Consider the following 18,441-nt stretch of genomic DNA (forward strand, 5'->3'; position numbering starts at 1 on the left):
GACGATAGAGAACCTTTTACTCCACGATTATCTACTGGTGGCATGACTCCTAGAGTGGGTGATTCACGTTCAGATTGGGATTTTGGTACTCCAAGTGTACGATCAACGGCATATGACGAGGCTGCTTTAGATTATCCTGAAGAATACCCAGGTGATGAAGAAGATCGACAACGATGGGAAGATGAACAAGCACAATTGGATCGTGATTGGTATGGAATGGAAGAAAATGGAGTAAGTTTTACAAGAAAAAAAAGTCAAGTCTAGGCATTAGAGGAAAGTTGACTGATTATTATTTCTTTTATTTTTATGATCCATTCTTTAGGTCATGGATGAAACACACAACCCATTTGCTGAATACGAAACACATGACAAGGTCAAAGAAGAAGAACTCGCTCAAAAACAATTGAAGAAATTGACAGCAAGACAAGCTCAATACAATCGAGATACAGAAATGTGGGAAGCAAGTCGAATGCTTAGCAGTGGTGTTGCTCAACGACGAGAAATCGATACGGACTTTGATGATGATAGTGAAGTAAGTACATAAAAAAAAAAAGGAAAGAATGTATAATTTTAATATCATTATTTATTATAGAATCGTGTTCATGTCCTTGTTCATGATATCAAACCTCCTTTCTTAGACGGTCGATTGGTATATACCAAGCAAACAGAAGCTGTACAACATGTTCGAGATCCAACTTCTGATATGGCCATCATCTCTCGCAAAGGTAGTCGACTTGTCAGGGAAAAAAGAGAACAAGCTGAACGAGCAAAAGGGACCAAATTTGAACTAGCTGGAACTACTTTGGGCAATGTAATGGGAGTGAAAAATAAGGAAGATGAAGGTAAGATATAATCAAAAGAAGAAAAAAAAACATATAAAGGTTATTAATCACTCATTTACCTTTTTTTTTTTTAATTTGTAGAATCACGGACTCAAGCACAAACCGGGGAAAATGAAGAACGTGGTGAATCCAAGTTTGCTTCTCATCTCAAATCATCTGAAGCTGTTAGCGATTTTGCAAGAACTCGATCTATGCGTGAACAACGTGAATACTTACCTGTATTTGGTGTTCGTGAAGAATTATTGAAGGTGGTCAGGGATAATCAAGGTAAATTGAATTTTTAATATATGCTATTTTTCTCTAATTTATTTTTCTTTAGTTGTTATTATTGTTGGTGAAACTGGGTCAGGGAAAACAACGCAATTGACTCAATATTTACATGAAGATGGTTATACAACCTATGGCAAAATCAGTTGTACTCAACCTCGTCGTGTGGCTGCAATGTCTGTTGCAAAGCGTGTTTCTGAAGAAATGGGTGTAAGTAGATAGAATGAACGATGAATGATTATGATGACTGATTTTTTTTTTTTTTGTGTGTGTGTTATATGATAGACAAAACTTGGTGACCTAGTTGGTTATACGATCCGTTTTGAAGATCAAACTTCGGAAAATACACTTATCAGATGTAAGTTAATCAATGGGAGGTTTATAAATTGTATTACTAACTATATATCTTATAGATATGACGGATGGTATTCTCTTACGTGAATCTATCAATTCTCCGGATTTGGATCAATATAGTGCCATCATTATGGATGAAGCTCACGAACGGGCCTTGAATACGGATGTACTTATGGGTATTCTCAAGAAATGTAAGTAACAATATGAAAAAATTTAGAATGGTGTCTGAACTCTTTTCTTTTTTATTATTCGAATAGTGTTGGCTCGACGTCGAGATCTGAAACTGATTGTGACATCAGCTACGATGAATGCTGATCGCGTAAGTGACTCAGTTGAATTTTTTTTTTAATTGATATTAATTTATTATTCATAATTGATAGTTCTCACAATTCTTTGGAAATGCGGTGTGTTTCAATATTCCTGGTCGAACTTTCCCTGTGGATGTGATGTTCAGCAAAACACCATGTGAAGACTATGTCGATAGTGCTGTCAAGCAAGCTCTGGCTATCCATTTATCTCAACCTCAAGGTGATATCCTTATTTTCATGACTGGTCAAGAAGATATTGAAATTACTTGTCAAGTTTTAAAAGGTAGGATTACAGATGATATAAACAAATGGGAATACTGATTAACCTTATTTTCACATATACAGAACGCCTTGATCAACTTGATGAACCTCCACCATTGGCTATTCTTCCTATTTATTCACAACTACCTGCAGATTTACAAGCAAAGATTTTCCAGCGATCAGAAGACAATGCTAGAAAGGTGATTGTAGCTACCAACATTGCTGAAACTTCATTGACAGGTATAATTATTATTATTATTATTATATTATCAAATATTCATTCTCATTTTATTTGTTTTAGTTGATGGTATCATGTATGTTATTGATACTGGATTTTGTAAGCTCAAGGTATACAATCCTCGTATTGGTATGGATGCTCTTCAAATTACACCAATCAGTCAAGCAAATGGAAATCAGCGAAGTGGTCGTGCTGGTAGAACTGGACCTGGGTAAAGGAAAAAAAAATACAAATATAGTAACATAGATGAAAATATCTAATTTTTTTTTTTTTTTTTTTGGATAGTGTTGCCTATCGACTTTATACGGAAGAAGCTTATCGAAATGAAATGTTTGTCAATACTATTCCTGAAATCCAACGTACCAATCTTGCTAGTGTGGTGTTACTTCTCAAATCTTTAGGTGTAAAAGATCTTTTAGAGTTTGATTTTATGGATCCTCCTCCTCAGGTAATAATGATTTTTTTTTTTTTGTAGGAATCATCATATTCATCTATTTTTAAATATTAGGATACCATTCTCAATTCTATGTATCAACTTTGGGTTCTATCCGCACTTGACAATACTGGGGAACTGACACCAGCTGGTGCTAAAATGAATGATTTCCCTCTGGATCCTTCATTAGCCAAGATGTTGATCACTGCCCAAGATCAAAACTGTACAGCTGAAGTCCTGGTAATTATACTACCTTCAATGATTTGTGTCTTATCACTCATTCTATCTTTTTTTTTTTATTTTTATTATTATTATTAGACTATTGTATCCATGTTATCAGTACCATCTGTGTTTTATCGACCGAAAGAACGTATGGAAGAAAGTGATCTTGCAAGAGAAAAATTCTTTGTTCCTGAAAGTGATCATCTTACCCTGCTTCATGTTTATACCCAATGGAAATCAAACCAGTAAGATAATATGAATATTATTATCATTATCCTTTTTGATACTCAATTTGTTTCCATATTTTTTATATATGTAGTTACCGTGACAGTTGGTGCACCAAACACTTTATTCATCCCAAGGCCATGCGCAAAGCCCGTGAAGTACGATCACAACTATTGGATATTATGAAAACATTGAAAATGCCATACGTCTCTTGTGGTACCGATTGGGATGTCATTCGGTAAGAAACAAAAAAAAAAAAGAAATTCATACAGATACATAATTCTAAACTTTTATTTTTTTTTATATATAGAAAATGTATTTGTTCAGCCTATTTCCATCAAGCTGCTAGAGTCAAAGGTATTGGGGAATACGTCAATTGTCGTAGTGGTATGAAATGTCATCTCCATCCTACAAGTGCACTCTATGGTGCTGGATTTACTCCAGATTATGTTGTCTATCATGAACTTATTATGACGTCCAAGGAATATATGCAATGTGTTACGGCGGTGGATCCATTTTGGTTGGCAGAAATGGGTCCCATGTTCTTTTCTATTCGTGATCGAGACAGGAACTATGGACATAAGGTAAAATGATTTTTTTTAAATAAATGAACGGGAATAATTGATTTATTGTTCTATAGGAAAAACGACTGGCTAATATTGCCACTGAATCTCGACTCAATATGGAAATGGAACTGAAATTAGGTAAATACATATTGGTTATTAGTATTATTTTTTACTAAATTTATGTTTTTTTTTTCTTTTTATCATCAGCTCGTGATAGGGAAGAAGAAGAAGAAAATAGAAAGGAAGAATCAAGATTGGCAACAGCAAGGACAGCTCGTATTGCAACACCTGGGTCACGCATGTCTATTGGAACACCTCGTCGCAGACGTGGATTAGGATTGTAGTAGTTGAAATGAAATTTACACCCCGATTGTATTTTTGTTATCAGAATTTTTTTTTTTGTTATTGTGCTTTTTTTTTTTTTTTCTTATTGGCTTTATTCTCTGTCCATATTTTCTTAATATACATCCACATAATCAATAAATCATGTCAACACCATTTTATGAATTATATCGACGAAGCAGGTATATCCATGCTTTTTTTTTTATTTTTTATTTTTGCATATGTCATTGACTTCTCTTGTTTTTTTTTTTTTGATAGTATTGGAATGGCACTGACCGATTCATTAGATGAACTTATTCAAAGTGGACATCTCAATCCTCAACTAGCTATGCGAGTATTGACTACTTTTGACAAGAGTATCTCTGAAGGACTTTCTCAGCTGGTTCGAAATCGTGCAGTAGTCAAGGTAAAAACATTTATGAATGTTTTTATTTTACTGATTTTATTATTAGGGACATTTACATACGTATCGATTCTGTGACGATGTATGGACATTTATCATTGAGAATCCCAACTTTAAGTTTGATCAAGATACCATATCATCCGATAAAGTCAAGATTGTAGCTTGCAATGCCAAACGACCTGGAGAACAATAGATCAACCTTTTTTTTTTACTAGTTTAGTCTCTTAGTTTTACCCTTCCGTCATCTTATTTTCCACCTTTTCTATCAGCCATTTATTTTGTTTTTATCATGTACATATCTCATACTGCGTGTTCCACTCCTTTCTCTACAAAATCCAATAAAAAATCATCCTTTTTTTTTATTTTATCTTGATCTAAGAATAATAATGCATGTATCAAAAAAGAAAAAAAAAATATCAAATGAGTAAAAGAATATGTTATTTATTACAAGTCTACATAAAATATATGAAAATAAAACTAAATTAATCCGAATCAGAGTCGTCGTCGTATGAAGCTAGTGAAGAGAGTGCATTGGATTGGGTATGCTTGTTGTTGGTAGTGTTGTCCAGTTTTTTCTTTTTGACGACAATGCCAAAGTTGTTTGGAGTCTCCTTTCGTTTGAATGCAGATGGTTTGGCAAAAGATGAGTCATTGTTAACTTCTTCTTGTTGTTTTTGTCGTACAAGTGAAATGGCATCGACAGGAGCAGTGGTGACTTTGCGTACGGTTTCGCCATCGGCGGATCGAAAAGCAGCTGCGGTTTCTTCTTCATCCAGTTTTGCTTCTGCTGAAAGTTGTTGTTGTACTTGATCTTTCACCTCTTTTGAATATTGATCCAACACATCATCCACATTGACTCGTTCACTACGTGCATTCCGTGTTCGTATTTCGTCCAGCGCATCCATAATCTCCATTTCCCGTTTAGAATCCAACGTGCGGCTTTCCAACGACGCCATGGCATCTTGTTCTTCTTCTGGTTCTTCTTCCACCACTGTACCGTCATCCCCACGCCATGGTTCAAAATTGCGGCTCACCCCATTTTCTGGTACATAGTCACTGTTTTTTGGATCCGTTTTGAATGTAATTTCTGCTGAACAACGAGGACATCTTTTTTTTTTTTAAAAAAAAAAAAAAAAAAGTGAGATTTTCCCGAAAAGACTTTTTTTTTAAAAAAAAAAAAAAAAAACTTACCTAATGTAGAACCGGAAGATTTGAATAGAAAGATATTTTTCACCTTGTACGGTTTCTTTTCTAGCATTGAATTTCTTTCCTTTATAGATATATTCACCACAACTTTCACATCGCATAGAGAAAGGGGCCATAAGACGGACTTTGTGTTGAAGATCCTTGGGTTTCTTTCTATGAAATAAAATGACATTAATATAAAAAACAATTGAGATTTATTTAATTCACTTACTGCTTGGGGATCTTTGAAGGATCAAAGTTGGGAGGGAAGTATTTATTCAAGACTTTACGTTCAGACATGGTTGAAAAGACAAAAAAAAAAAATTAAAAGAAAAGGAAAATCGATTTTTATTTTTATTTTTTTTTCACTAAAAACCGGCTGACACTAGGTTTCAAAGTCAGTCACAACATTTCATGCTGGCTAAATCTAATTGTGTATAAGAAGAGGGGGGGGTATATAGTAACTATGTATAAAGAGGTATTAAAAAGTACGAGGAACGATAAAAAAAATTAAATCAATAATACAAAACGGAAGAATAATAACCAAGTTAACACAGCCATCAACACATAGATTCCACCATAGATCCAATTGGCATTATTTTGTTTCAATGGTACAGCATTGGATAATTTGTATTCATTTGCCCGATGAGCTTCTCTTGCAGACCGATCCAGAATATGATTATAAATCTTGTGATCCATAAAAGTTAAGATAATACCACAGAGAATAGATATGACGGAGATACTAAGAAAGAAGAGCACCACGCCATCATAACCTTTGTTAGGATCCTGATCTTGTAACCATCCAGTGACAATATCAAAAAGAGCCAATCCAATATTTGTCCAACTTTTGATCAATCCAAGACCAGTGCCTACAAGTGATAATGGAAGAATCACAGGTACAGATGATACAAGTCCTACTGGTCCCAATGATAAGCTAAGACTGAAGATCAACATACCAACCAATGGTGCCAAATTAGTATAACCCAAAAGCAATAAGGATACTAACATAGAAACACCACTTCCAACCACTTGAAAATATATATATATAGTGAGCATCATATGATTATGATTATTCTTTTTTTTTTTTTTTTTTTACTTACTCATCCATGTTCGTTTGCCATATTTGTCTACACACATTCCCAAGAATGGCATCAAAACAACAGGAAGTACTTGAGCAACACTTGCAGTTGCAGCTGATTGTGCATTGGAATAGGAGAATCGAAACTTGACAAATTCACTATTAAAAAAGAAAAATCAATATATTATGAGGATGATAATGTTTTTTTTCTATGTACCTATTCAAATGTAAGAAACATCCCCATCCACCTCCAAGAAAAAATTCCATCGCTGCAATTAACCAATATGAATGTGGTAAAAATAACAATTTCTTCCAACTGAATGATTTCTTTCGTTTGATGACTTCCACCTGTTTACGACATGCCACTGCCGATGGATCCGAGACTGAACGTAAAAGTATGATATATACCAAATTAATGACAAAGGAGAAAACACAAAGCATGGCAGAAAACTATTAAAAAAAAAAAAATATCAGAGTGTGTGTGTGTGAATGATTTTTTTTTTCTATCCAACTTACCCAGAAACTATAACCATACCAACCTGTCCAATCAGCAATAGGTACCACTGTAGCTTGAGCCAAAAATGAAGCCAATCGACTGACTGTCAACATTAAAGCAACCACAGCTGCTAAACTACGTCCACGGAACCATTGACTAAGAATAGTTTCTTGAACAATCACGACAGTACCACTACCAATACCATAAAAGATACGACCCAAAATCAACACAGTCAGGTTGTTGCTTGATGTGGACAAGGCCACCATGATATTGCCAGACGTGATCAACAATGTAGTAAGTAATGAACCAGGAATAGTACCAAATGCATCGACAAAGATCCCTCCAATCACTGGTAAAATCGTGTTCACAATCGCCACACTAGATTGGATCACCCCATATTCTGAATTACTAATACCAAATTGCTATTGAAAAACATATTGATGAGATTTTGTCTTTTCCACACACAATCGTGGTTTTTTTTTTTTTTTTTTTACCTCTTTGATGGTGTTCTTCATGGCACCAAGGGTATGAGCAGCAAAATGGCTTCCAACTAATAAAAAAAAAAAAGAGAGAGAGGCAGATCAGTTTTGACACTCCAGGTTTAAAAAAAAAAAAAAAAAAGTGACAGAATGACACTTACCTGCAATAAAAAGAGCACAAGCCAAAGCAGTTGCTTTATATTCCCATTTTTGATCGGCTAGATGACAATAATCGTCATCGTCTATAGAAGGTTGTTTGTTTCGAGTTGAGCAACAAGCTGCAGGAGCACTCCATGGTGATTGTACTGTGGGCAACCGTTGTTGTTGTTGTTGTTGTTGTTGTAATAATGGAGTTGTTTCATTATATGTATTTGACATTATATAAAAATGTTGACCAAGAAGGAAAGGAAGGGTAGAGTTGCTATTATCAATTTGTCACTTCTTTTATATCTACAAATAAATAATAATGATAAACAAAAAAAAAAATAAAGAAAGAAATTAGGATATTTGTTTGATTGAATATTTTTTTTTATCAGATGCTGACATCCAATTTTAATTCATTGTGATGACCAATCAAATCACCATAACACCCTTGTTGCCATCCCATTTTTTTATTTTTCATGGTGTGAACTGATAAAAACAAAACATTAAAAACAAATACACAACATATATATATATAAAAAGGTACCATCATTGTAAATCACATCATTATAAATAAATAAATTGATAAATAGTAAAACAAAGAATTTTATTGTATAGTATAAAAATATAACATAATATCAAAAAAAAAAAAAAAAAAAAAAAAAAGAGAGAAACTACAATCAGATAAATTGGGAATCCAGCAGCGTGGTACAAAGTTAAGCATCCATGATTTCCCTATATTTCTTTTGATCCTTCAATAATTCTCCAAAAACACGATATCGTCTATCATACAATTGTTGAATGTTTTTATCTTGTCTAGGAAGGATCACATCACCAGCACGGGTCAATCGACACATGGTTTGCCATAGATCATCATTTCCAGTTGCCTTTGCCCCCAAAATAGCAGCACCAATCACCACGGCAGCTTCAATCGATTCAGGTAAAACCACCTGGCAACCAGTAACATCAGCATGCAGTTGTAAAAACACCTTGTTCTTGCATAATCCACCGGATAAGCACAACGTATCGATGCGATAACCACGTTGGTTCATGGATTCCAAAATATGTCGAGTTTGACAAGCAATGGCTTGTAATGTGGCCAAGTACCGTAAAGCAAGGTCATCCACACTTTGATCCAATGTCACACCTACCAAAGAGCCACGTAAAGTAGGATCGGCCAAGGGAGATCGATTACCATGGAAATCAGGATAAACATGAAGTTGTTGTGTCAATTGATCCAAATAATCCAGACCACGTTGTTGTTGTAATTGTGCAAGATGTTCGTTCAAAAAAGTATAAATATTCAATCCTTTTTCCGTCGCTTTTTCCTTTGCTTGTTGAATGGCAGGATGTGTATTCAAAGTATAATCAATCAATTGTCCAGTGGATGATTGCCCACCTTCAGCACACCACATGTCAGGAAGTAAAACCGAATGATAAGGACCCCATACTCCAGGTACAAAAATAGGTTGACGTGCCATGGCAATATGACAACTAGAAGTACCACAAATAATAGCTAATCTGTTCGATAAAGGAGATGATGATGATGATGATGAAGCACCCAAAGTAGCCACTGCACCAGCATAAGCATCAATGACAGCTGAACCCACAGGTGTACCAGGTAAAAGTCCAAGATCCAAAGCAGCTTGTTCTGTCAATCCATTGCCAACACGATCTCCAGCATGAAGCACCTCATCTTGTTCGTTACCACCCAAGCGTTTCCATTGTTCTTCCACTAAACATTCCAATCCAATAGCTTCAAAGTAATCACGATCCCAACCTTCAGGCAGATTTGTTTCTACTCCACGAGGCAGATAAGAACATTTGCAGATCAAGGAACAAGTAGATCGAGCAACACTACCTGTGGCACGAAAAGTCAAGAAATCAGGTAGATCCATCAGATGGCCAATTGCATTCCATTTTTCTTCAGGTAAATTTTCCTTAAGCCAGAGCGTCTTGGGGATTTCCATTTCAGGACTGATTGTATTGCCGACATACTGAAGTACAGCATGGCGCGTGTCATTGATTCGTTTAGCTTGCTCGATCGCCCGGTGGTCAGCCCATAAGATAACATTCCATGTATTGTCAGTAAATTCAGAAGCTTCGTCAACAGATTGTGGGTAACCTTGTTTATCCAAGACAACGAGTGAACATGTAGCGTCGAAACCAATACCCTTGATGTTTTGTCCTTTCAAGTCATTTGTCGCCATAGCGTCATGCACAGCTTGACATATACTATTCCAAATGTTTTGTGTTGATTGTTCATAAATGTTGTGCATAGGATGATGTGTGGTGATGGGGACTACCGCATATCCTTTGATTTCACCATTGTCATTGATAACAGCAGCCCGCGCAGATCTAAACAACGATAAAGAAAAAAAATAATCAATGAACGTGTCCATCAACGTGAACTAGTATTCATATACCCTGTTCCTACGTCAATACCAAGATAATAGGACATTTGTATATTAATTAGACTAATGAAGAATGAAAGAAAGGAAAGAAAAAAGTAAAAAAAAAAAAAAAAAAAAAAAAAAAAGTTTAAAAAGAAAAGGCACCAAAATAGAAATGCCTCTGAACAATTTTCTATTGGCAGTTATTCTCCTTGAGCAGTTTGATTGAAAGCTGGCTTCGAATTTTTCTTTTTTTTTTTTCTTAGGACATTGACCAATGTAGACGAAACTCATCTTAGTGAGAATGATACTTCTATGAAATTCCAGTACATATACCTTATATATATATATAATATTAACCTGTTGAGCAATTTTTTTTTTAGTTTGATTCTAAAAGAATAGATATGTCAATATATAGTAAATCAAGAATCTTTATTTCTCTCTTTGTTTACAGCGATCTGTTCAATTATCTTTTTTTTTTTGACAGCCATATCAATAATACAATGGTACCGTAAAAGAATGTGACACTGCAGTTAATTAGTACCTAATCATCCCCCCTCCAAAAAAAAGAAAAACTTGAATACATAATAGGATCCTACTCTGTTAATAAGCAATCACAAAATGAATTGATTCATGATAAAAAGAAAAGAATAGGGAAATGATGAGTCTCATTACTTGTGATAAGATATGAGTTAATCAAAAGTGATGATGATGTCTGGATGATGCGTTTTTTTTTTTTTTTTCATTGCAGTTAAAGTATCCCATTACGAGTTTTCCTTTTGACTACAATAATTCGAAATGTCTCAATATAAAACCACATTGTATAACCATGTAGTTAGTTGAATTCAAAAGGCTAGGTATATTATTTGAAAGGAAGAACAGTGCATTTAGATAAATATGGGATTCATTCAATAAAAAAATTCATCAGGACAATTCAAAACGACAAAAAAGGAAAGAAAACGACTTTTGCACATGAAAGCCCCAACAGCCTCACTTTTTGGCGGCTGTTCAGTCTCCGTCAAATATATCTTTTGATTTCTAGTTGTTTTTTTTTTTTTTGTTCCTTTTTTCTTTTACAACTTAACACGATTGTCTAACTGATCATGCCTGAACAAGGTATTAAAAAAAAAAAAGGATAATGACGCTTTATTGTCAAACTCATTTTTATATATTTAGCCCCTACTACCAAAAAGGCTCCAAACACCTTCTTGCAAACCTATTTGATTGTTTACAATATTGTCTCATGGGGAGGTTGGTTCCATATTCTTCAAGTGGCCTTGATTCAACTTGGTCTATCCAAAGGAGATTGGCACCATGTATTTGATGCTACATGGCCTGTACTTCAAGTCGTTCAAACCGCTGCATTGTTTGAGGTAAAAAAAAAAAAGTGATGCCAGAGTTTTAACTCTTTTATATATAGGTCTTTCATAGTTTGGTAGGTTGGGTACGTGCTCCTTTTATGACGACATTGATGCAAGTGTTATCTCGACTTTTACTAGTATGGGGTGTCAATGCATTGTTCCCTGAAATTCATACCCATTGGTCTTATACAACCATGATCATTGCTTGGTGTATTGCTGAATTGGTGCGTTACAGTTTCTATGCCTTCAATTTGAAACGTGGCTCTGTGCCTGCTGTTCTTTCTTGGGCTCGTTATAACTTCTTTTTGGTCCTGTATCCTCTTGGTGTATCTTCTGAATTGATGATGATTTATCAAGCCTTACCTTATGCTGCCCGTGTCCATCCTGCTTATTATTATATCTTGATCGCTTGTGCTTTGACTTATATCCCAGGTAAAAAAAAAAAAAAAATCAGTCTTATAATCATTCTCTGGCTAATACCTTTTTATTTCTTTTATTATTTATTGATAGGATTCCCTGTGTTATTCTCTCATATGTTGGTGCAACGCAAAAAGTATTTCAAGGGTACTGTCAAGAAATCAGATTAGTTTTAGTTATAGTGTATTATTTTGAAACAATAAAAATATTGGGAAATATGATTCTTTGATAGATGGTTTATTTTTTTGTATTTTGTTATTGAAAAGATATATGATAAAAGAAATGAATAATTTATTAGGATCACAAATATACATATGGGGATAATAATAATAATAATAATAATAATAATTAAAAAAGGAATATAAATAAAACTAAGGGTGGATACAAGATGGGGATCTAAAGCTATTTACAAGTTCACAAGGTTGCCCAAACCATAATATGGAATGGATAAGTGAATAGGATCACTTGGCAGAACCTCATTCATACAACCTGAAAGTGGGGTAAGATGCTTGAGTTTATCGATGGAGAGCAAATAATACCATTAATAATAACAATGATGAATAAGCAGAGATAAAACCATTAGTCATTGTCATCGGATGGGAATAATAAACGTCTTGTTCCACGATATGTTGTCAACAATACAGGATGTAATGGTGGTAAAAGATTCTAATAATAATAAAAGTAAACAACCTATTCCATGAAACCTTTTTTTTTTTATTTATTTATTTTTACCTCAAACACAATCAACATTTTTTCTTGATCCTTGACCAGAATGGCCATATAAGGTTTAACTTGCCATAGATGAATCCCTTCATTAATGACCACGTTTTGGATTTTCAATCGATTGATAAATTTAGATTCTGTTCGACCACTCCAATAAGTTGTTTTGACTTGGATGCCAATATCTCGCATGATCAACAAAGATTCTAAATAAATAATGGGTCAAATCCTTACTTGTTCTTTTTGCCCTGAATCCACCAAAACCATCTTACCTTGTTTGACATTTTTTAATTTTATCCATATCCATCCAACCACAATCATCCAGGCCCAGTGTGTCGTCTAAAAAAAAAAAAAAAAAAAAAAAAAAAAAATGAATACCATTTATCAATCTCTCTTTTTAAATGCCATCTACACAAAGAAAGAAGAAGAAAAACGGGAATATAATAATTTTCTTTCTATTCTTTTCTTACCTTATTCATCCAAATGAAAAGACCAACTATCATCAAGAGAAGAATCATAATGTCCTTCATTGTCATGAAAGGTCGATTAGATACTACTGTATATTCATGGGCATTGCCACCTGGTAACACCTTGCTTGAAAATATATCAGAAAAGGCAGAGCCACTTCTCTCATCCCGGCTAAAGGACATGCTATATAAACAAGTTGGAAGTGTGTGTGTGAGAGAGAGAGAGGTCAAAAAAAAAAAATTGCAATCAAAAACGCGAGAATGTTGTTTTGTGATTTCAAACCCAGTGCTAGAAAAAAGTTATATATGGACAAAATATCAGGTTTTATTATTGATGAGAAAAAAAAAGCAGAAATAAGGAATATATATTTATATATAACAATCAAATGGTATCCAAATAATACAATATCAAAAAAAGTGACAAAGGAAGAAGGTAAGGGAACTTGATAAAACAAAAGCATGAATATAAAAGGAAAGAAAAAGGCATATATATATATATATGTAAAAATGGAATAATAATAAATAAATAAATGAAAAAAGAATTAAAAAACAAAGAAGGGATGGGGAAGGGAAAGGAAGGAAAGAAAGAAACAAAAAAAAATCATACATACATTCCAAGACTAGTATCCAACTATAGAACTTAATCCATGTCGACGGAAAGGAATTATATCTTGCAATAGAGTAAGAAGAGTACGATCACCCAAAATTTGATAATAAAGAAGACCAATAGTAACTAAAATAATAATAGTAATAAAAAGGTCATTGTCAATATAAAATTGTTTCCTTTTTTTTTTTTTTTTTTACCTATCAATAATGGTAACCAGAATAAATATAATCTACGATCACTTTTATATTGTACAAATCCAAGTCCATTATCATCCAGTGTATCAATAGATTGGTTTGTATTATCAGTTGTATTATCACCTCGCTGTTGTTTCAAAAAGTAGAATCGTCGAACATGAGATTTGAAGCTAAGACGTCTTGGTGTTGAAAGAGATGTTGATGTTGTTGATGATGATGATGGTGAAGATTCAATTGATTTTGATGATAATGATGGTGATTCAAGTAACATTGACTTGATGGTATTGTCGGTTGTCAATTCTAATGTTGATCCAATGCTACACGTTTCCGTTGGTTGAGCACCAGCTTCCAATAAAAGTTGAACCATAGGAGTATTATTCTGAAGGCATGCAAAATGAAGCGCTGTACATCCATTGCGATCAGCTTGGTCAATCAAACGTCGATCTATCTTGTCGAGTAATAATCTGGTCAGAGCACCATAACGTAATAAAACTGCGAGATGTAACATGGTATGTCCATTAGGGTTGGTATGCATCATATCATGTGCATCAGAAGCTTCTAATGCGTTGATAACATGTTTTTCCAAGTCAGAGTTGTCACGCCAAGACCAATCATCAAGTGAGTCATCATCATCATCGTCGTCATCGTCGTCATCGTCGTCATAACTAATATCAGAACTGTCTGTAAAGGTAGATTGACTATCATCATCATTGCCGTCGATTGGTTGTTCCATAGATTCTATATTTTGCTGTTGTGATTGTGATTGTGATTGTGATCGTTGTTGATCACCCCGAACAATAAGCATAGCGATATGTTTTGCATCATGTAACTTTCCAGTCATCTTTAATCCCACCACCTGTAAGGCCAGTTCTAATAAAGCTTGATCACTTGCATCATAATAAGTAAAGAGAGCCACATCTTGTCCTTCCAATACAATAGGATGCTCCTTGAAAGATACAACAACGGGACCAGGAGTGGCAGCAGGAGGTAACACGCAGACCAACGTGTTTGGATTCCAATAAACAGTACTTGCAGCATGTTCACCAAAGAGACAGGTCAAACCTCGGTAAAATCCTGAACCCAATACAGTCACTTCAACACCACCATATGTTGGACCTTGTGATGGCACGAGTCGTTCCAGTTGAGGAGTATAATCCGATCGCCATAAAGGCATGTCATCTGATGTATAACCACCATTGTTCGCCACTCTTCTACGACGGCTATGAGGCCAAGTTTCTTCGTTAGTATTATTGATATTGCTGTTGTCATTATTATTATTATTATTGTTGTTGTTGTTGTTAGATAATAGACGATTCATGCTACTATTCATATCTGTTGATGTATTCAATAAATGAGTCATGGTACCTTGTGATACATGTTGCTGGAATTGATAAGATGATAAAGATTCATCCATGGCAAGTGGTGTCATAGCAAGGTCACTACCAATAAGCATAGTTTGAGGAGAGGATGATAATGAACTGTTGGGAGTTGTAATACCATCGGTAGGAGGAGATGGATGATCGAAATGACTAGGACTTGATGTCGATGAAGGAATGACAAAAGAGGCTGATGGATTTAAATGTAATGGTGTTGCTACTATATTACTATTATTATTGTTGTTGTTGTTGTTGTCAGAGAGGGATCCACGACGTGATGGAGCTGGAGTATCTGGTGTTTGATGATTTTCGTAATCCGATCGGCCACGTTTTCTAGAATGTTTGCTATTATTATTATTATTATTGTTGTTGTTGTTGTTGTCATCGTTCGGATGGGTAGCGGAAATACTGTTGTTGCGTTGTTTTGAACTTTTGTGATCATCAGTAATCATGATAGGTGGAGAGCATCCTTTGGCAATAATAGATCCCTGATCATTTCGCATGACAAATTGAATCCTAATTATAAATATGTAATGTAAGTGTCACACAATCGGATCCCCCCACAGATTATTCACCCCATCTATTAAAGTTACCTGAATCCAACTTTTTCATTGTGGTGCCGACAATAACAAGTAATACGAGTAGGTAAAATAGCATCACCAGAACTAAAGTTGACCATAGGACTACAATTGAATAACAGAATACGATTACGATCCCTTTCCATAATATCTTCAGCACGTCGTTGAGGATCTAATTCATTGGAGTCAGAAATGATATCAGTTTCATAACGAGGTTTTCCATCCTTAGTGCGTTCAGCTCGTTTGCGCTATAAGGTAAGATTAAAAAAAAAAAAAAAAAAAAGGAAAAATGTGGTTAGCATAACTAAAAGTATAAAAAAAAGGAGTTAGTTTAGTAATAATATACTTACTTCACGTCTGACACAACCAGGACACATGCGAACAGCTTTTGAAGTATTTGTGGAGCAAATGACTTTAGCTTCCAAATTTAACACTTTGGATTCATCAGATACCATAGTAGCTACACTTCCATCCAATAACTTTTGTTGTTGAGTTTTGCGTAATTTTGACCTTGCTAACATACATTCAGGTAATCGAAGATAAGACCAATTAAGTACTTTGGTACCAGTAGGTGATAATAACTGAATACATAACTTGATTTGAGTTTCAACACGGGACTTAGCCCCAAGACTTGGCACGCCCAGAACGCGAATTTGTAAACTATGACAAGAAAAATATAAGAAAATGTTCAGAAGATTGAATTATTTTTGATTGATATTCTATATAATGTACCTTTCTTCCAAATTATCATTCATATTTGTATGAACAGATGAGTTGCTATGAGTGATAAATATATAAATAAAAGTTGAATATAACATGTTGTTGTCAATATTAATAATAACAAGTGACTTACAACATATTGACATTGCGTGCATAGTATTCATTGGTTAATTGATGATAACTATCAGGTAATGACATTGGTAAAAAAGAAGACGATGGATTCTATTGATAACAAAAAAAAAGAAAAAAGAAATAAGAAATAATGATTACATTGTAACATGTACATACTTTATCAACAGTTAATAGATCGGAAGGTATGATATGTTTATCAGAGTGTAAAATATCATATTGACTTGCAGGAGAAGGGGTTGCTGTAGTTGAAGAAGAATCGTGGGCACTTGATGACGAAGAAGGTGAAGGCATATCGTTGTCAAGATATGAATGTAAAGAGTTATCGTCGATAGAGTGAGATTGTATTATTTCAGGGAATAAAGGTTCAAGATAATCAAGAGATTCCATATCGTCAGTACCTTTTTGAATTGAAGTAGGAGAACAAGGATGACTCGAAACAAAGAGAGCCATTATCCTTATAATAATAATAATAATTAAAAGAAATAAGAGATGGAATACAAGAAAAGAAAAAAAAAAAAAGAAGAAAAAAAAGAGAAAGAAAGAAACAAAGAAAAAAGATGAGGAGTCTAAAATAAGAAAAAAAAAAAAGTACGGATGAGGAGTTCCAATAGGCACTAAAAACAAAGAGAGGGGTAAAAAAAAGATAAAAATGTACTAAGTGTAAAAAGAGAGAAAGAGAGAGAAAAATGAATAAAGAAATATGAATGAACTTTTTATATAAGAGAGAGAATGATTAATATTATATTTTCTTATCCTGATTATCATCATTCTTCTTTTGAAATAAATCATATAAAAATGCGATAACATCAATATATAAAAAAAAAAAAGTGTGGGAACCAGTGTACAAAACAAGGAATACATAAAACCCATAACATTCCAACTCGTCTTGTCAAATGTGTAACAAACATCATCGTCTCGACCCTTTTATCGATTAAAAAATCATTGATAAATGAAAGAACGTGCGTATCATCGATACTAAATCTCGTTAAAATCTATTGATATTCCGTCAATCATTCTTTTATAGTAAAGTTTTTCTTCCTTTTTTTTTTAAACTTTAGAAATGTTGTTTAAATCCGTATGTGGAACCAGTATTTAAATGACTCATTTTTAAAATGATAATGATGGTGATGACAGAGTGAAATGATGATTAGAATTGTTGTTACTGGAAAAAAAAAAGGACTGTTTAGGATTGATTTAGTTTCCGCTCTATGAGTTATTGTTAGATCATTATGTATGAAAGTAAAAGGAAGTGGAGGAAAAGGGAAAACTCAATTATGTAAAATCCTAATGATTTACCTTTTCAATCTATCAATTCAAAATATGAAAAAGGTATTTCGAAATGGAGAAAAAAAAAAACAATGGGTTTATATATCTCTTTTTTTTCTTACTTACATGTGAAAAAAGAAAATCATTAGTTTACTAATCGGTGATCCAATCATCCTTATTAGTTTTCAATTTTTATATTACTTTTTGAATCAAAAAGAATATTTATTTTTATAGAAAAATTAAACTTATAGTTTAATTTTAATCATCATTTCATCTTTTCTTTTTTTATATATATTTTTTCTTACCCTCTTATTCGTAATATTCTAGTATCCAAAAAGATTCTTTTTTTTTTTCTAATGTTCGAAACTGT

The 18,441-nt window shown here is 33.8% G+C and overlaps 8 protein-coding genes across 8 annotated transcripts; 2 read left to right on the forward strand and 6 right to left on the reverse strand.

The window, feature by feature from the left end:
- Window positions 1-2,598: 2,598 nt before the first annotated feature.
- Window positions 2,599-4,827, forward strand: BX664DRAFT_377329 (P-loop containing nucleoside triphosphate hydrolase protein; the record flags this gene model as incomplete). The annotated part of the gene is made up of 6 exons (XM_051548766.1): window positions 2,599-2,718; window positions 2,779-2,943; window positions 3,022-3,170; window positions 3,245-3,388; window positions 3,461-3,734; window positions 4,511-4,827. 6 exons carry the CDS (start codon window positions 2,599-2,601, stop codon window positions 4,652-4,654), a joined length of 996 nt encoding a protein of 331 aa, XP_051404966.1. The 3' UTR covers window positions 4,655-4,827.
- Window positions 4,828-4,880: 53 nt separating this feature from the next.
- BX664DRAFT_321148 (CWC16 protein) lies at window positions 4,881-5,965 on the reverse strand. The gene is made up of 3 exons (XM_051543238.1): window positions 5,879-5,965; window positions 5,653-5,820; window positions 4,881-5,568 (listed from the first exon to the last, which is right to left on the reverse strand). Exons 1-3 carry the CDS (start codon window positions 5,944-5,946, stop codon window positions 4,944-4,946), a joined length of 861 nt encoding a protein of 286 aa, XP_051404967.1. The 5' UTR covers window positions 5,947-5,965; the 3' UTR covers window positions 4,881-4,943.
- A 191-nt stretch (window positions 5,966-6,156) lies between these two features.
- Window positions 6,157-7,735, reverse strand: BX664DRAFT_363376 (major facilitator superfamily domain-containing protein; the record flags this gene model as incomplete). Its single annotated transcript, XM_051548375.1, has 5 exons — window positions 6,157-6,674; window positions 6,747-6,883; window positions 6,942-7,174; window positions 7,241-7,642; window positions 7,715-7,735. The coding sequence occupies 5 exons, from the start codon at window positions 7,733-7,735 to the stop codon at window positions 6,157-6,159; spliced, it is 1,311 nt and encodes a 436-aa protein (XP_051404968.1).
- Window positions 7,736-8,514: 779 nt separating this feature from the next.
- On the reverse strand, window positions 8,515-10,331 carry BX664DRAFT_321151 (uncharacterized protein). Its single transcript, XM_051543239.1, has 2 exons — window positions 10,267-10,331; window positions 8,515-10,198 (listed from the first exon to the last, which is right to left on the reverse strand). Exons 1-2 carry the CDS (start codon window positions 10,299-10,301, stop codon window positions 8,557-8,559), a joined length of 1,677 nt encoding a protein of 558 aa, XP_051404969.1. The 5' UTR covers window positions 10,302-10,331; the 3' UTR covers window positions 8,515-8,556.
- A 966-nt stretch (window positions 10,332-11,297) lies between these two features.
- Window positions 11,298-12,251, forward strand: BX664DRAFT_321153 (tyrosine phosphatase-like protein). Its single transcript, XM_051543240.1, has 4 exons — window positions 11,298-11,349; window positions 11,410-11,606; window positions 11,654-12,026; window positions 12,105-12,251. Exons 1-4 carry the CDS (start codon window positions 11,337-11,339, stop codon window positions 12,179-12,181), a joined length of 660 nt encoding a protein of 219 aa, XP_051404970.1. The 5' UTR covers window positions 11,298-11,336; the 3' UTR covers window positions 12,182-12,251.
- Window positions 12,252-12,331: 80 nt separating this feature from the next.
- On the reverse strand, window positions 12,332-13,505 carry BX664DRAFT_381952 (GPI-GlcNAc transferase complex, PIG-H component-domain-containing protein). The gene is made up of 4 exons (XM_051549008.1): window positions 13,202-13,505; window positions 13,004-13,070; window positions 12,744-12,937; window positions 12,332-12,677 (listed from the first exon to the last, which is right to left on the reverse strand). Exons 1-4 carry the CDS (start codon window positions 13,379-13,381, stop codon window positions 12,591-12,593), a joined length of 528 nt encoding a protein of 175 aa, XP_051404971.1. The 5' UTR covers window positions 13,382-13,505; the 3' UTR covers window positions 12,332-12,590.
- BX664DRAFT_321157 (uncharacterized protein) lies at window positions 13,502-14,222 on the reverse strand. Its single transcript, XM_051543241.1, has 2 exons — window positions 14,003-14,222; window positions 13,502-13,931 (listed from the first exon to the last, which is right to left on the reverse strand). The coding sequence occupies exon 2, from the start codon at window positions 13,805-13,807 to the stop codon at window positions 13,607-13,609; it is 201 nt and encodes a 66-aa protein (XP_051404972.1). The 5' UTR covers window positions 13,808-13,931; window positions 14,003-14,222; the 3' UTR covers window positions 13,502-13,606.
- BX664DRAFT_255451 (uncharacterized protein) lies at window positions 13,932-16,606 on the reverse strand (the record flags this gene model as incomplete). The annotated part of the gene is made up of 6 exons (XM_051540411.1): window positions 13,932-14,554; window positions 14,678-15,178; window positions 15,536-15,658; window positions 15,785-15,891; window positions 15,969-16,201; window positions 16,304-16,606. Coding segments are annotated over 6 exons (1,890 nt in total), but the record flags the coding sequence as incomplete, so codon positions are not given.
- Between the last annotated feature and the right edge of the window lie 1,835 nt (window positions 16,607-18,441).

The sequence above is a fragment of the Halteromyces radiatus genome, assembly GCF_025201355.1.
Source record: "Halteromyces radiatus strain CBS 162.75 chromosome Unknown BX664scaffold_1, whole genome shotgun sequence".
In the NCBI taxonomy this organism is placed as follows: domain Eukaryota; kingdom Fungi; phylum Mucoromycota; class Mucoromycetes; order Mucorales; family Cunninghamellaceae; genus Halteromyces; species Halteromyces radiatus.

What these genes read in the sequence shown, in the direction of transcription:
- BX664DRAFT_321151 (XM_051543239.1), bottom strand. Translation starts at nt 10,301, where the DNA reads ATGTCCTATTATCTTGGTATTGACGTAGGAACAGG. An exon ending in GGTATTGACGTAGGAACAGG is followed by an intron (nt 10,199 to 10,266) that starts GTATATGAATAC and finishes ATCGTTGTTTAG; the next exon opens with ATCTGCGCGGGCTGCTGTTA.
- BX664DRAFT_321153 (XM_051543240.1), top strand. An exon ending in AAACCGCTGCATTGTTTGAG is followed by an intron (nt 11,607 to 11,653) that starts GTAAAAAAAAAA and finishes TTTTATATATAG; the next exon opens with GTCTTTCATAGTTTGGTAGG. An exon ending in TGCTTTGACTTATATCCCAG is followed by an intron (nt 12,027 to 12,104) that starts GTAAAAAAAAAA and finishes ATTTATTGATAG; the next exon opens with GATTCCCTGTGTTATTCTCT.
- BX664DRAFT_321157 (XM_051543241.1), bottom strand. Translation starts at nt 13,807, where the DNA reads ATGTATGATTTTTTTTTGTTTCTTTCTTTCCTTCCTTTCCCTTCCCCA.
- BX664DRAFT_381952 (XM_051549008.1), bottom strand. Translation starts at nt 13,381, where the DNA reads ATGTCCTTTAGCCGGGATGAGAGAAGTGGCTCTGCCTTTTCTGATATA. An exon ending in TTTTCATTTGGATGAATAAG is followed by an intron (nt 13,071 to 13,201) that starts GTAAGAAAAGAA and finishes TTTTTTTTTTAG; the next exon opens with ACGACACACTGGGCCTGGAT. An exon ending in AAATGTTGATTGTGTTTGAG is followed by an intron (nt 12,678 to 12,743) that starts GTAAAAATAAAT and finishes TATTATTATTAG; the next exon opens with AATCTTTTACCACCATTACA.
- BX664DRAFT_321148 (XM_051543238.1), bottom strand. Translation starts at nt 5,946, where the DNA reads ATGTCTGAACGTAAAGTCTTGAATAAATACTTCCCTCCCAACTTTGAT. An exon ending in CCTTCAAAGATCCCCAAGCA is followed by an intron (nt 5,821 to 5,878) that starts GTAAGTGAATTA and finishes TTTATTTCATAG; the next exon opens with AAAGAAACCCAAGGATCTTC. An exon ending in ATCTTCCGGTTCTACATTAG is followed by an intron (nt 5,569 to 5,652) that starts GTAAGTTTTTTT and finishes AAAAAAAAAAAG; the next exon opens with ATGTCCTCGTTGTTCAGCAG.